The 13714-nt window shown below is 46.4% G+C and overlaps 1 protein-coding gene across 1 annotated transcript in view; it reads left to right on the plus strand.

The window, feature by feature from the left end:
- CNTNAP2 (contactin associated protein 2) overlaps nt 1–13714 on the plus strand; it is a 1356273-nt gene that overhangs the window by 1223614 nt on the left and 118945 nt on the right. Inside the window, exon 22 of the mRNA XM_026479097.4 lies at nt 12640–12733. Coding sequence (XP_026334882.2) covers nt 12640–12733 — 94 coding nt within the window. The remainder of the gene's footprint in view (nt 1–12639; nt 12734–13714) is intronic.

Consider the following 13714-nt stretch of genomic DNA (forward strand, 5'->3'; position numbering starts at 1 on the left):
CGGGGAGTCTGCTTGAGATTCTCTCCCTCTGCCCCTCCCCCCACTGGCGTGCACACACACACTCTTTCTCTCTCAAATAAATCTAAAACCGCATGTTCATTTTCACCTGTTCCATAATTTTATATGAATGGAATCATAGAGTATATAATCTTTTACATCTGGCTCCATTCACTCTGCATAATGGTTCTGAGATCCATTCTTCTTCTTGTATTTTCATTGCTGGGAAGTATTACATTTATGGATATACCACCATGTGTTTATTCATTCACTTTTTGATGAAAAATGGTAGATCATTTCCATTTTGGGAATATTATGTAGAACAAACCTGTTATGAACATTTGCATACGCACACACAAACACACACACACGACATATCTTATTTTCATTTCTCCTGGGTATGTATCTGGGGGTAGAATTGATGGGCTCTCTAGTTAGTATATGTCTAACTTGTTTTTCTGTTACCCCCAGCAAAGCCAGAGAGTTCCGGTTGCTCCACATACCCACCAGCACCTGATAGTGTCGGTCTTTCTCATTACAGCCACTGAAGTGGGCAAACGGGTGCTATCTCGTCTTGGTTGTAATTTTCATTTCCCTTCTGACTAGTGATGTTTTGCAACTTCTCATGTGCTTATTGACCACTGGCAAATCTTTTATGAAGTGTCTGTTCAAATCTTTTGCTCCCTTCTTTATTGAAATACTTGCCTTCTGATTACTGAGTTTTAAGAGTTTTTTACAGGTTTGGTGTACAATTCCGTGGCCAGATGCACATACTGTGATTATCTTCCTCTTCATTTTCTCTTACACCAATTCTCGGTCATGCTTTGCCCACTTCCCAAAATTACTCTCATCAAGATCATTGGTGACCTTCTCACTGCTAAATTTTCAGTTCCTGTATTACTCCACTTTAGGGCAATATTCAACATGAGTGATCCCTGGAGTTTCAGGACATTACCTTGTTCTTGTTTCTTCCTGCCTCGCTGGCCCTTCCACTCAGTCTCCTTTGCTTCTTCCCCTCCTTCCTACCCTCCCTCGGTTGGTGCACTTCTGGGCTCAGCCTTTAGTCCCTTTCTCCTTCCTGTTTTTATTCACTCCTTTGGTGATTTTATCCCAAATTATTATCTCAACCCAAACCTCTCCCAGAACTCCAGACTCACACACCACGCTTACTGCTCGTTGTCTAATAAACATTCAGACTCAGTATTTCCAAATCTCACCCCCTTACCTGCTCCTCCCCCACAAACCCACGTCGTCTATAGCCTTTCCAGTGTCTCCTAATAGCTACTCCATCCTTCCAGCTGCTCGGGCTTAAGTCCTGGGAATATCACTCTCTCACTCCCACATACGGTCATGTACAGTCTGTCAGAAGGTCAAAGTGGCTCTACCTTCAAAACATCCATATCCTGACTACTCTCACCCCTCAGCGCTGCTGAGCTCCCTTTGGCCCTGCCTACTTCTTGCCAAACCCTCCATGAACACTCATCAGTTCAGCAGTGTTTGATATCTTTTCTCTGCCAGGACCCTGCTAGGCATCCCATGCTTGTTCTGAATCTAAATTCAGCCCTGTGAATATTCTATTGAATATCCCTCTTTTTTTTTTTAAGGAAGTCTATTAAATCCCATCTTATTTATTGTTACCATAGCTTCTAAACCATTCATATATTTTTTTTTTATTCTCATCCTATTGTTAGCTTACCCTCTGCAAAGAGTTCTAGAACCAACTTCCCAGAGTCAGGCCAAAATTCACCTCAAGAACATAATCCCCCAAAAGACTGCCTTTGCCTCAGCCAACAGCTGCAAGTTCAAGGGTCCTAGGCCACCCTCATGTCTGACCAGCTGGCTACAAATTCACCAATTTCTCGGGCTCAACAGTTTAGTAGAATGACTCATGGAACTCAGGAAGGCACTATACTTACAATTACAGTTTTATTATAAAGGATGCAAATCAGGACCATACCAAGTGAGGGACACAGAGGGTGAGATATGGGACAGTCCCAAAGGCAAAGCTTCCTTGTCCACAGGACACATCACTCACCCGGCACAACGATGTGACCACACAAGAGTACCACAGATAGAGAATTTCATCCTGGGCTTCCACGTCCAGAGGGTTTTTCTGGTTTTAGTATGTAGGCGCGATTGATACATTCGTTGGCCACCAGGTCAAACTCAACCTCTGGCCTTCAACTGAGTTGCCTTGATACACGATTCCCACCAACCTTCCCTCCCTCATGGAAATCCAATGTCCCTCCAGGATTTCCAGGGGTCCTGTCTGTCTCTAGGCTCTTTCTTCTGTGGCTGCTGTCTCTGAGCCACAACACACCCACCAAAATGCAGCTCGCACCTTCTCCAGTGTGTAGACACATACAGCTGCTCAAAGCAGTCACTGAACAGCAGCCCTTACCGGGTCATTGGGGGGAGGACACGGTGTATTAAATGATGTCTTGAGCAACAGGCTGCTGAGTGACACACATTAGATAACGGCGTCCTCAGCGGGCCCTCCACCCATCGTCCCTCTGTAGAGCTTTCTCACAGCTCTCACCCCACACGGTGCTGGGCTCTTTTCTCTCTGATTCCTTCCCTCTGCTCTCTAACTTCTTCCTCACCCATCTCCAGTCTCACCACCATTATGTGCAACAAGAAGTAGACTCTTGGGGCACCTGGGTGGCTCAGTCAGTTAAGCATCCAACTCTTGCTTTTGGCTCAGGTCATGATCTCCAGCTCATGGGATCGAGCCCTGCATCAGGCTCTGTACTCAGTGCAGTCTGCTGGAGATTGTCTCTCCCTCTCTCTCTCCTCTCCCTCTGCTCCTCCCCCTTCTCATATGCTTGCTCTCCCTCTCTCTCTCAAATAAATAAATAAAATCATTTTAAAAAGAAGAAGAAGTAGACTCTTTCCAAGACAGGGTCCAAACTTCTAGGCCAAGATCGGTCAGGTGCTCAGCAGACATAAAACCTTGAATTTTCCCTCCTAATAAAGAAATTGTGGATACAAATAACAACAATAAGTCAGGGGAGATGTAACATCAGAATAAAGATAAATAACCCCAGCCATGCTTGGCTCAAATTGAGACTTTACCCCCTGGGATTCAAAGCCCTGGATAATCTAGCATCCCTTTACTACTTTCCATTGTCATTTATCATTTCTTTCCAGAACGCACTCTAAGAACCAACGAGGCTGGTCACCTCAGTACCCTTAGAGATGCATGTGTTCCTCCTGCAAAATGCCTCCACTCGGCAAAGTTCTGTATTTAACCATGATGGCAGTCCCTCTGAATCATACATTTTAGAATTGGGGGCAATACTTTGTACTCATATTTCATATATTATTTCATGCTAATATTCCCTAATTGTTTTATCATCTTCCAAAACAGCAGCAGAAGCCCCTTGAGCCCAGCTGGGCACATCTCTTTACACACATCTTCAGCTTCGCTCCCAGCCCAGTTCACACAGTGGCTGAACAATAAAATCCCATGGCAGTCCTTGCATAACAGTAGGTACTCGGAGTCCTAGAAGGAAGTACGGTCAGGCGGTAACTTCCCACAGGGAAGCCCCCTCCATGTCAGGTCACCCTATGATCATTATTCGCCTATGCCCTGGATGCCTATGGGACAGGTGCACTGCAAGACAGGTGTAACCTTCTTAGGAGTCCACACTGGCTGATGCCTCCAGCTGCTGCAGCCCAAGTGCTCACATCTAAAGATCCGATCAATTGTATCCTTCCATGAGGTGCTCATCTTCAAATATAGTCCTATGTCTGGACCAGTGGTAATAAGGGTGCCATGTTGAGAACTTGACAATCAGAGAAGCCCCCCACTTCCACACCAACCAGTCCCAACCTGAGCAGATAAGCAACGTGACACCAATAACATCAGCCACACCAGACTACCACCAGTTTCGCTATTCATCAATTCACTAGACAGATGTTTCCTAATACATCATTTTTATTGATGGCCTCATTAACACTCCCCCACATGACTCACCCAGAATTCACCAGGAACCAAATTTAAACAACCCCTGAAAACACATGCTTGACTGATTGAGATTATGGGGCTAATAAAGACTAAAATAGAAACGGCCTCGATCATATTTGTTGTGTCTACATCTTTTCTCATCATCGCTCTCATTCTTGTTTCGTTATTCTTTTCACTTAATTATTAAAATTTCTGCCATTACATTATATACTCTCTGCATCATGTTAATACCTATTTTCAAAACTGACTGTTTCTAATTTTGCTTTTTACTCTATTTCTTTGTTTTCAAGAGTCTCCCTTTTACCACCCAATTATTCGTTTTTCCTTACTCCTGGAAAGCCATTTTACAGTCTCCCATAATGTGTTTTGCCTTGAGCTCGTCAGGAAAATAATGATGTCTAAAATGATTTCATTGATACTAATGATGTAAATTATTGTCTAAGCCACCCACTATGTGTCGTGATTCAATTGAATGGTTACTGAAGTGACTTTAAATACAAAAGTGTATAAAAACCACCAGCTGTGCTCACACAGGCGTAATCACTAGGGATTAGTTCAGATATGGATTCTTAAGCCTTACCTTTATTTTTTGAATTCTCATGTGCATGTCAAAACCTGAATGTCCCAGAGATTTTCTGACCAGATTCTTCGAAAAAACTGTATAGGGTTTGGGTCATTCCTGCTATGAAAGTCTTTAAAGTTAATGCCGTTTAGGGGCGCCTGGGTGTCTCAGTTGGTTGAGCATCTGACTTCAGCTCAGGTCATGATCTTGGGGGTCCTGGGATCGAGCCCCAGGTCGGGATCCCTGCTCAGCGGGGAGTCTGCTTCTCCCTCTCCCTCTCCCTCTCCCCCTGCCCATCCCCTACCCCCCACCTCCACCCCCCACATCGTGCTCTCTCTCAAATATAAATAAATAAATCTTTAAAAGAAAAATAATGCTGTTAAAGAAATACCGTATCAGCTATGAAAGGAGAATTACTCCTCTCATTCATTGAGATTTATAAAAATGATACAAATGTGTTGATACAGAATCTGTTTTCCTTTTTTTTTTTTTTTTTTTTTTAACAATTTATGCTGTAAAATAGTATTCGGTGTTTTTCCAGTAGGTGGAGTGTTAGGCTAGGGGAAGCAGATCAAGATTTGAAAGCTAATTTTTTTCCTTTTTACAATGTTGAGGGATTTTTGATATAAAACAAATCACCTAATGGATTCACTAATTCTTTTAATTGCATCAATACCACAAAATTCCAGTTGCACTGGACCTCGTGAGGCAGATCTTTTGTACTAATTACATCACCATAGTAACGATGACGTAAGGACAACAGCAGTAAGTACTTATAATGCCTTTCATTTTAAAATTGCTCATCAAGCCATCAGTGAAACCTCCTGACATCTCTGAGACGGAAATAACCTCATACATACAGCAAGGAAAGATCTGTGTCTTAAATCCTGTATTTCTTAAGCCTTAAGCATTTCTGGAAAAGAACCTTCCTTGTGAGTTTATTAATATTGGTTCAAGGCTGGCACTACCTCGTCTAGTCTGTGAACTTGGGCAAAATCACTAACTCTCCCTGGGAGCCCCCCCAACGTGGGGGGGGGGAGGAGATGAACTAGCTGTCTCTGGGCGCCTCACGGCTCAGGAATCCCTCACCAAACCTGACCTTTATATAAGCATTTCCTCAAGGCTGAATATTAGGAGCCACGTTGGCTGAGAACCTTACATACATATGGCAGACAGCTCTGGTTGGGACGTGGGGGTCTAGGACTGGAACGTGAGCAAACCCAGCCCCAGCTCCCGCCCTGTGCCCTCACTAAGATTGGCTGCCATGAATAATGGGCTGAAGGACACCTCATAGTGATGCCTGGGAGCCCAGTCTTAGCAGAAGCGTCTGCTCAAAGCCCCAGGGACCTGTGTTTCTGGGAAAACACTACTCGTTAGGCCCAGAGTAGCAAGACCTGTTCAAAGGAACCTGAAGTATTACCTGACCCGACCTCCTTTTTCTGCAAATGGGAAAACTGAAGTCCAAGGAGTCTTTGTGACGTGTTGAACGTCAGCAGCTGACTGACTCCCAGCCCTGTTCTCCCTCCCGCAGAACACCCCTCCTCTCTCACACTGGAAATCTGGAAGGGTCCCCACAGAGACTTTCACAGGAGGGCAAGACTCCCACCTTCCCACCCGCCAAAGAAGAGAAACGAGGCCCTGGCAAACCAGGTGTTGGGGATGGTGGAGCAGTAACGAGAGAAAATGAATAAGGACCAGCCACACAGTCTCCTCTTTGCATCCCCACGGCCAGCCGGCTCATGGTTGGAGAGAATCCCCGGCTCCCGTTTGCAAGGTGTTTTCCGTTCTAGAAAGGCTTGGCGCCAGTGGATCCGGCTGGATCGTTCCTAGCTGTGAAGGCAGAGTCTCCTTTGCTTTGCTTGGAGTAGAAGGATCCCAGAGCCAGGTGCAGGCCCAAGAGAAGGCGCCAAGGAGATGGGGGTTGAGCCCGCTCGTCAGGGCCCGGTGCTGAGGCGGAGGGCTGGTAAAAAGTGAGTGTTCAGTTACTAATTCCCAGACTGAGAAGTCATTCATTGTATCTGGTGAAGGGAGAACAGAAGCGTTTGTGGCGTGAGGACACAGCAGCTACAAAGCCCTGAATGAAGTGTGGACAAGACAACGTAGTGGGTCCAAAGGACTGAGAGAGGTTGGATGGGGTCAGAGCAGAGAGGCAGCAGGGAGGAAGAGAACGCTCTGCTTTTCCCTCTCCTGGCTCTAGGAAGATGCCACCTTCTTCTCTGATCTTGTCCTGAGGACGCAAAGCCTCCCTGGCTTGTGTCTCTGCAGGTAACTGAGTTGCTCGGCTAACTCCCGTTCACCAAGGCCGGCCGCGTAACACACCGAGCGCCTCCATTGCAGACGTTCATCGCTAACCAATTATACAAGCTTGCCTGCTTCTCACGCATTGTGTGGTTCTGTTATGGAGGAAAATGTTTCTTGGCCTCTTTCTTCTCTTTAAATATCTCTGTAAGTGGGGCTTTATGTGCTGTGAAGGCCAAAATCAAGCTAAGCTAGAAGCCAGTGTGACCTCTGACCGGGTCAGCATCCCAGAGGGCCACCTCCACATCCCGGGTTGCTCACGGAATTGGAGGCCTGTCCCGTGGCCTGACAGTATGGGCTGGGAAGAGGCTGGCGTGCTGGCCCCCACAATGAGGCACTTGTCGTTCTAACCATGTGGTCCCCAGACCGGGCTACACTGAGTAGTGGGCCAGCGTCCACTCCCAGGGGCTCTGGGAGCAGTGGGGAGTGTCCCAAAGCGTAAAGATTCAGAGTCCCAGATCAGCCGGCCATCTTCAAGGATGCAGTCAGGCCTCCTCACCCAAACCTGATGGCCATGAAGTTCTGGGGGGGCTCCCGTCACTGGGTCATCCATAGAGCTCTCCTCCAAGAACCGAGTTCCAGTGGAACTAAAATCAAGGGTTTCTGTGCCTTAAACACACACACGTGCTTGCAGACACAGATATCCGTGTGCTCTGCCAGAGATGACTCCTTTAATAATGCTAAGCACCTAAGATGATACAGGCCCATTTCGTGTGGGTCACAAAAGGGCCAGGAGGTTGACTAGATAATGCCGCAGGAAAGAGCCCCAAGTCCAAAGGTGAGGTTACTCCCCGGGCTCTGAGAACCGCTGTGTTGCCTCCCTGCCTGTTCAGCCCACTGCTCTGGGTTTCTCAAGCCTCAGCCGCCACAGGTCGGGTGCTGGCTCCCAGGGAAGGAGTGGGGTAGGGCTCGGCCCTTGTCCTTACGGAGTCACCATCTGTCCCCAGCCAGGGGACAGAAAAGGACAGGTTGTAGCACCATCGCTGGCGGCAGACCCACAAAAGCTCCACTGTTTTCCTCCCACTCTCATGTACGTTTACTGTGTCCTCTCCATTCACGAGAACAGAGTGACTTGGAGTCAGGAGGAGGCAGAAAACATTTAAGCGAATGAACCCCTGGTGCCGGGCTTGAGTCCTGCTCTCTCCCTTTCTTGGCTGTGAATGGCCTGAGCCTGCAGGGACCCGTCTGGGGACCCCCAGGCTAGGATGAGGTTAAGGTGGGAGAGAAAGGTATGGTCCCTGCTCTTCAAACTCTTTCTCCTGTAACATCCATGGGAATTTCAGGTGGAGGGAGGGGGAGAGACAGGTCAGGGATGAGACGAGCTGATCGTTGTCTTCACCCCTGATGTCTGTTCGCAATGGCCTTTCCTCATGGCCTCCCTTCAGCTTGGAATAAAAACATCCATCAAGATGGTCTGCTCTGAATTCAGCATGTCTGAGCTAATTCCACGTATTACCCAAAGCGAAGGATTAGGAAAAGAGGCACGACATCCCGGGCCCTTGTCCAGAGCCCCAGAAACACGCCCTCGGGGCAATCAGTATTTTGTGTCACTTCATCTCAGGTGGGGTGGGACCGAATCCACACTGCTCGGTCTTTCTTCTCTGTGCCTTCCCTGCCTCCTCCACGTCGCCCCCAAAACATCAGCAAGGCTGGTGAAATCCTTTCAAGCTCAGCCAAGGCCAGCTGTGGCTTCAACGTAGAAATGGACTGAAATGGTGAAATAATGAACACTAAAGCTCTTGACTCGGCGCGTAGGACTTGCACGCCCCAGCCTGAGTCAGTATCGCGGTAAATGCTGAACCAATTAGTGCTCCCGTAAGGCTGTCCCGGGGCACCGGGAGTCACAGTCTTTACTTTTAATGGGCCTCCGTTATACAATCTCTTATTGCCTCTTAACTGCCAGTGAAATGACCACCAGCTAAATGTACAGCAAAATAGCTCACTTGGACCCCAAAGAAATTACCTTGAAATTATTACACTTAACCATGGCAAATGCACCGGGGCTCATTTGGAAAGAGGCGGCCACCTGGCAAGAGGAGGGAAATGATACCGTGTGACGTGTCCTTAGGCTTCTCAGGTTGCGCTTTTCTTGACTTACCTGATTTACTGCATTTTCTCCTTCAAGTGTAAATATTTAAAATGCAGTGGAGCCTCTCTGGTTGCGATGGCTGGGCTAGCTCTGGAGACGGGCTGGCGGCTTCCCATTTGGTCTTTGTAGCCAGTTGTAGCTGGGTTAGATTGCGGTTCTGCCACTGACCTCTCTTTCTGACTTTGGATGCTTTTTATATTACCAGAACAGAGAACACCTATCCAATATCTAGTAAGTAAGATGTGAAAAGCCTAGCAAGCCTTGCATACAGTAGTTGCTCAATGCCTGCTTCCTCCTTTCCTAGAAGAGCCGAGTCCAATCAGAGATAGAAACTACATAGTAGGTTAAACATGGGGGTTTGATGTAAGAACTGTGATAATGGGACACTCTAGGATAGAAGGAAACTCCAACAGAAGTTCATAGAGCGCCCCCCACCCCCCGAGCTGAGGGAGGTTGCCCCCGGAAGGACAAACGTGGAGGGTTTCAGACGGGTCGTTGGGGAAGGTGTGGTGGTTCCGCCCTCCAGACATCAGAGAAGTTCTGGTTTGGCCAGCCTGGAGCTGGTCTGGTTGCTGGCCAAGCAATAAGCCAGCCTCCGGGTTGCAAGTGGGGAAGCAGGTGCATGGTAGCCGGTGGCATGCGCGTGCGCATGCGCGTGCGGCAGGAGACAGAAGGCCCCGCCACGGAGGAAGTGCACAGGGCTCTTATTTCACGTCTAGAGGGTTTGTCAGGGGGCTGCACGGTCAAGAGGGATCACACCCTGGGCCTGTGGCTCGGGGAGACCTCACTTCCTGCATGAATTAAGACTTTGGAGTGTTCGTGACATTTACAGATCAATCAAAACCAGGCAGGATCACTGATATTCTAAATGACCAAATCAAGCCTCAAAAACTTTTGCCTCAAAACAAAAGAAAACAAACAATGTAAATAAGTGTAAATTTTAACCTTTAGTCCGGGTTCTCAGCTGCATGTATGTAGGAATGGGAAAAGCTGAAAGTAATCTATGGAGACAAAGTAGGAATTTTATTTTACTGTGAGCTCAGTACAAATAATATTAAATGGCTGCCAAAAAGCCAAGTCTGTCTGGTCTGGATCCGTAGAAACAGTTCAGGAAAAGGAAGGTAACCTCCCTGGGTGGGTCAGGCCACATCCGAGGACTGATTTCACTCTGTGTGCACTGAGGACCTACTGTGTGCTTGGCACTGTGCTGGGCCAAAGGACACAAGAAATCTAAAAGTCTAAACATTGAAATTTGATAGTTTTTAAGATTATGTACAGTATATTCATAAAATGGAATACCAGTCATTCATGACAAATTATTTAATTTATCAAATTACAGAATTTCATAATACATCTTTAAGTAATGAAAAGTAAGTGCAAAACAACGTATGTAGTTGGGTTCCATCCAGTTGTTGTAAAAAATCAAAAGAATATACATTAAGTTGACTTGATAAAAAAATTATCGGGGCACCTGGGGGCTCAGTAGGTTAAGTGTCTGCCTTTGGCTCAGTTCAGGATCTCGGGGTCCTGGGATGGAGCCCCACATTGGGCTCTCTGCTCAGCAGGGAGTCTGCTTCTCCCTCTCACTCTCCCGCATGTTCTCCCTCTCTCTCTCTCTCTATCAAATAAATAAATAAAATCTTTTAAAAAATAATAACTATCACCAGCTGTGGGTTATTTTCAGCAAATCTATACCATTATTTTCTCTATAATGACAATATATTGTTTGTACCCATTTTTAAGTTCTTTAGCAAGACAGATAAAGGTTTAAGAAATATTTAGGGGAGGGGGCGCCTGGGTGGCACAGCGGTTAAGCGTCTGCCTTCGGCTCAGGGCGTGATCCTGGCGTTATGGGATCGAGCCCCACATCAGGCTCCTCCGCTATGAGCTTGCTTCTTCCTCTCCCACTCCCCCTGCTTGTGTTCCCTCTCTCGCTGGCTGTCTCTACCCTGTCGAATAAATAAATAAAATCTTTTAAAAAAAAAAAGAAAGAAATATTTAGGGGGAAATCATCGCTGTGAAGCATGCAGGGTAACCTATTATGTTGGCATTCTATGGTTACCTTTTTTGACCACAAAAACTTTTTGACCACAGAAGTGGAGGGACAACAGCAGTTACCCATATACACCACCAGATGGCACCAAAGCAGCTAGCGAATATTTAGCAGCCAGAGTAGCAACTTTGGGATTTAAAATATCTAAGCTTCTCTAGCCAGAATAAGGGTTTTGTTAATGATGTACTTAAAATTATAGAAAACTTCTCACAATTACAGTTGAGCATGCTTTTGCATGCCAGTGTTTGCTTTCGCAGTGTTTGCTGGACCTCTGTTACAGTGCTGTACCGGTACCCAGGCGCCCTAACTCAGCAGTACTGGTCCTGCAGGTCAGCACGCCCCAAATTCCTGAGGCGTGGTGAGTCTTTGACTCCGAACCCTGGCTTTCAGTAACTTCTGGGTTTCTAGTAAGCAGCGTCAGGAGGCAGGTGGAGATAGTCATTAATGATTATTGATCCTTCCTCAAAGAGGCTCGTTCTCCACGTGGCCAGTGAAATTAGCTCCCTCCCCGCACTGTTTCCAGCAGCCTAGCTTCCTGCGTTGCCCATCTTGGCGGTTACCAGCAAGGACCCGGGAGTGGGTCCGGTTTCTGGAGTGTGTGCCGCTGCCTTCAGCAAGCCGCTGCTCGCTTGCCGGTGCCGGGAGGTGACGCAGTGTTTCCGCTGACCCGCACCTCACCTGCCGCTTACCTGAGCAGGTAGGAAACTCACCTCAGAAAAGTGAAAGGCTACAAAAGCGATTCTTCACAGGTGGATACAAAGAGGTACTTACACTTTAGGAGCTCCCAGTGGGGGAAACACCCCTAGACTGTATCAGTTGTAAAAAGACAGCTAAGGCAGGAAAAGCCATGTTGGGACACAGGGGACAAGAGAGGCCCTGATTCTGGGACACCAGCGTTTGTACTTTGTACGTGAGAAATGTAATCAGAAATGTGCATTGCCCCCACAGCCAGTATCTGTAAGCTCTTTCCACCTGCTTCATCTCTCCCTCCCTTACTGCCAACTCACCCCCACTCGGAGGGAACCAGCCCAGCTACAGCGAATGTGCCTTTGTCCCCTCCAGACTGAAATGTCCCTGCCCTGTGGGGGCATCCTCCTCACTTGACAAGCAAGAAAAAAACAAAAACAAAACCACCATGTATATTTACCCAACTTGAATTTGAGCATTTTAATATATGTTTACATATATATTCATGTTCACATTTGAATATACATACCGAAGATCAATATTGGTCTGAAAGCTGATGGTATAGAAAGGCGAATAAAACAGGACAGTAAGCGTATCTTAAAGAAAATTCATTGTTATAAATGCAGCATTTTGTATCTCGGGGCCAATGCTGGAGATCAGATCAGGCAGATTTTATTCTATTAAGACAAGCAAGGATCTTAATCCAGCAGAAAATGTGCACAGATTATCCACAGGAAATGTGCATAAGCTGCGGAACCATTCACAAAGAGACTTCACTTACCAGGCTCAAAATGTTTTCAAATAAGCCCAGAGAAGGAATAGACGGGCTTCCCTTTGCTCAGGCTGGTATTGCAGAGTCCGCCCCGATGAAGGAAGCTCTCCGGACACAGGGTTCAAAGAGGGACTCATCCTGCTGGGAAGATTGGAGTCCAGTGCAAGTTAGCAACATTCTTCTAAAAGTGTCTCTTGTTTTCTTCCTGCAGCTTGATCATTATCCTTCTGTGAGTTACCATCTGCCGAGCTCGTCTGACACCCTGTTCAATTCTCCCAAGTCGCTCTTTCTAGGAAAAGTTATAGGTAAGAATTCTATGCTTCATGTATAAAAGTATGGTAAGAATATGTTTGGTACAAGAATTCTGTTAGGTGATGTGAATTTGGATTCTTAAGTTACTGGGGCAATTTCTGCCGTTGGGTTCGGTCACCGAGACCTCAGTACAAGAAAAGATGTGTTGGTTTTCTCATTGATGCAGAAGAGATGTGTTATCAGATCATCTTTGGGGTAAATGGCTCGTGTGATATATCCTAAAGCCACCAATTTGCCTTTGAAACACATTGGGATTGGTGGCTGTGGCTTCTGTGTCAGTGAAGGCAATGGGACCAGCGTCATTTGTGTGTGATGGAAACTCAAACAGAAGTAGAGCTAAGTGTCTGCTCCCTGCTTCTTTATGTGAAACTTGCTCATTCGTTTATTTGAGACCCCCACCTACTAGCAGTATTTAACTTTGTCTAAGCACATCAGCGTGGTTCTGTCTTCCTCTCACTCTGAGAAAGCTGGCTGATATTATTTGCAAATTAGAAGGCCAACAAGGATTGGAACAGAGCGGGGTGCGGCGGAACACCCACCCCCATGCGTGATTGTGAATCTGAGAGTCACTCTTGCCCTTTTCTTACTATAAATCAGCACCATCTAGATTAAAATACCCGTGTCGTTGGTTACGTATTTTTAAGTGATTAATGAAGAGCCAATGAAAGAATATATTTTTTTAATTATGAGAACTTATATTGTGAGCCAAGAATGGAAACAGCAAGATGGTGGGTAGTGTGGGGGCCAAGGAGGAGGTGAGTCCGTGTCTAGCAGGTAGTGGTGATCAGAATGTCATTAATTGTAAAAAGTGCTCATTTTAAAAGATGGGGGCAGGGGGAGCAGATAATTAGGAGAATAGGAGACTGAACCTATATTAAAAATAACAAAAACGTACACTTAGGTAGGATTTACTGGAAGCCGGGCTCTGTCCTACCTTAGATATACGAACTTATTTAACCTTCATGGCAATTCTA

Source organism: Ursus arctos, unplaced genomic scaffold (genome assembly GCF_023065955.2).
Source record: "Ursus arctos isolate Adak ecotype North America unplaced genomic scaffold, UrsArc2.0 scaffold_3, whole genome shotgun sequence".
Lineage (NCBI taxonomy): Eukaryota > Metazoa > Chordata > Mammalia > Carnivora > Ursidae > Ursus > Ursus arctos.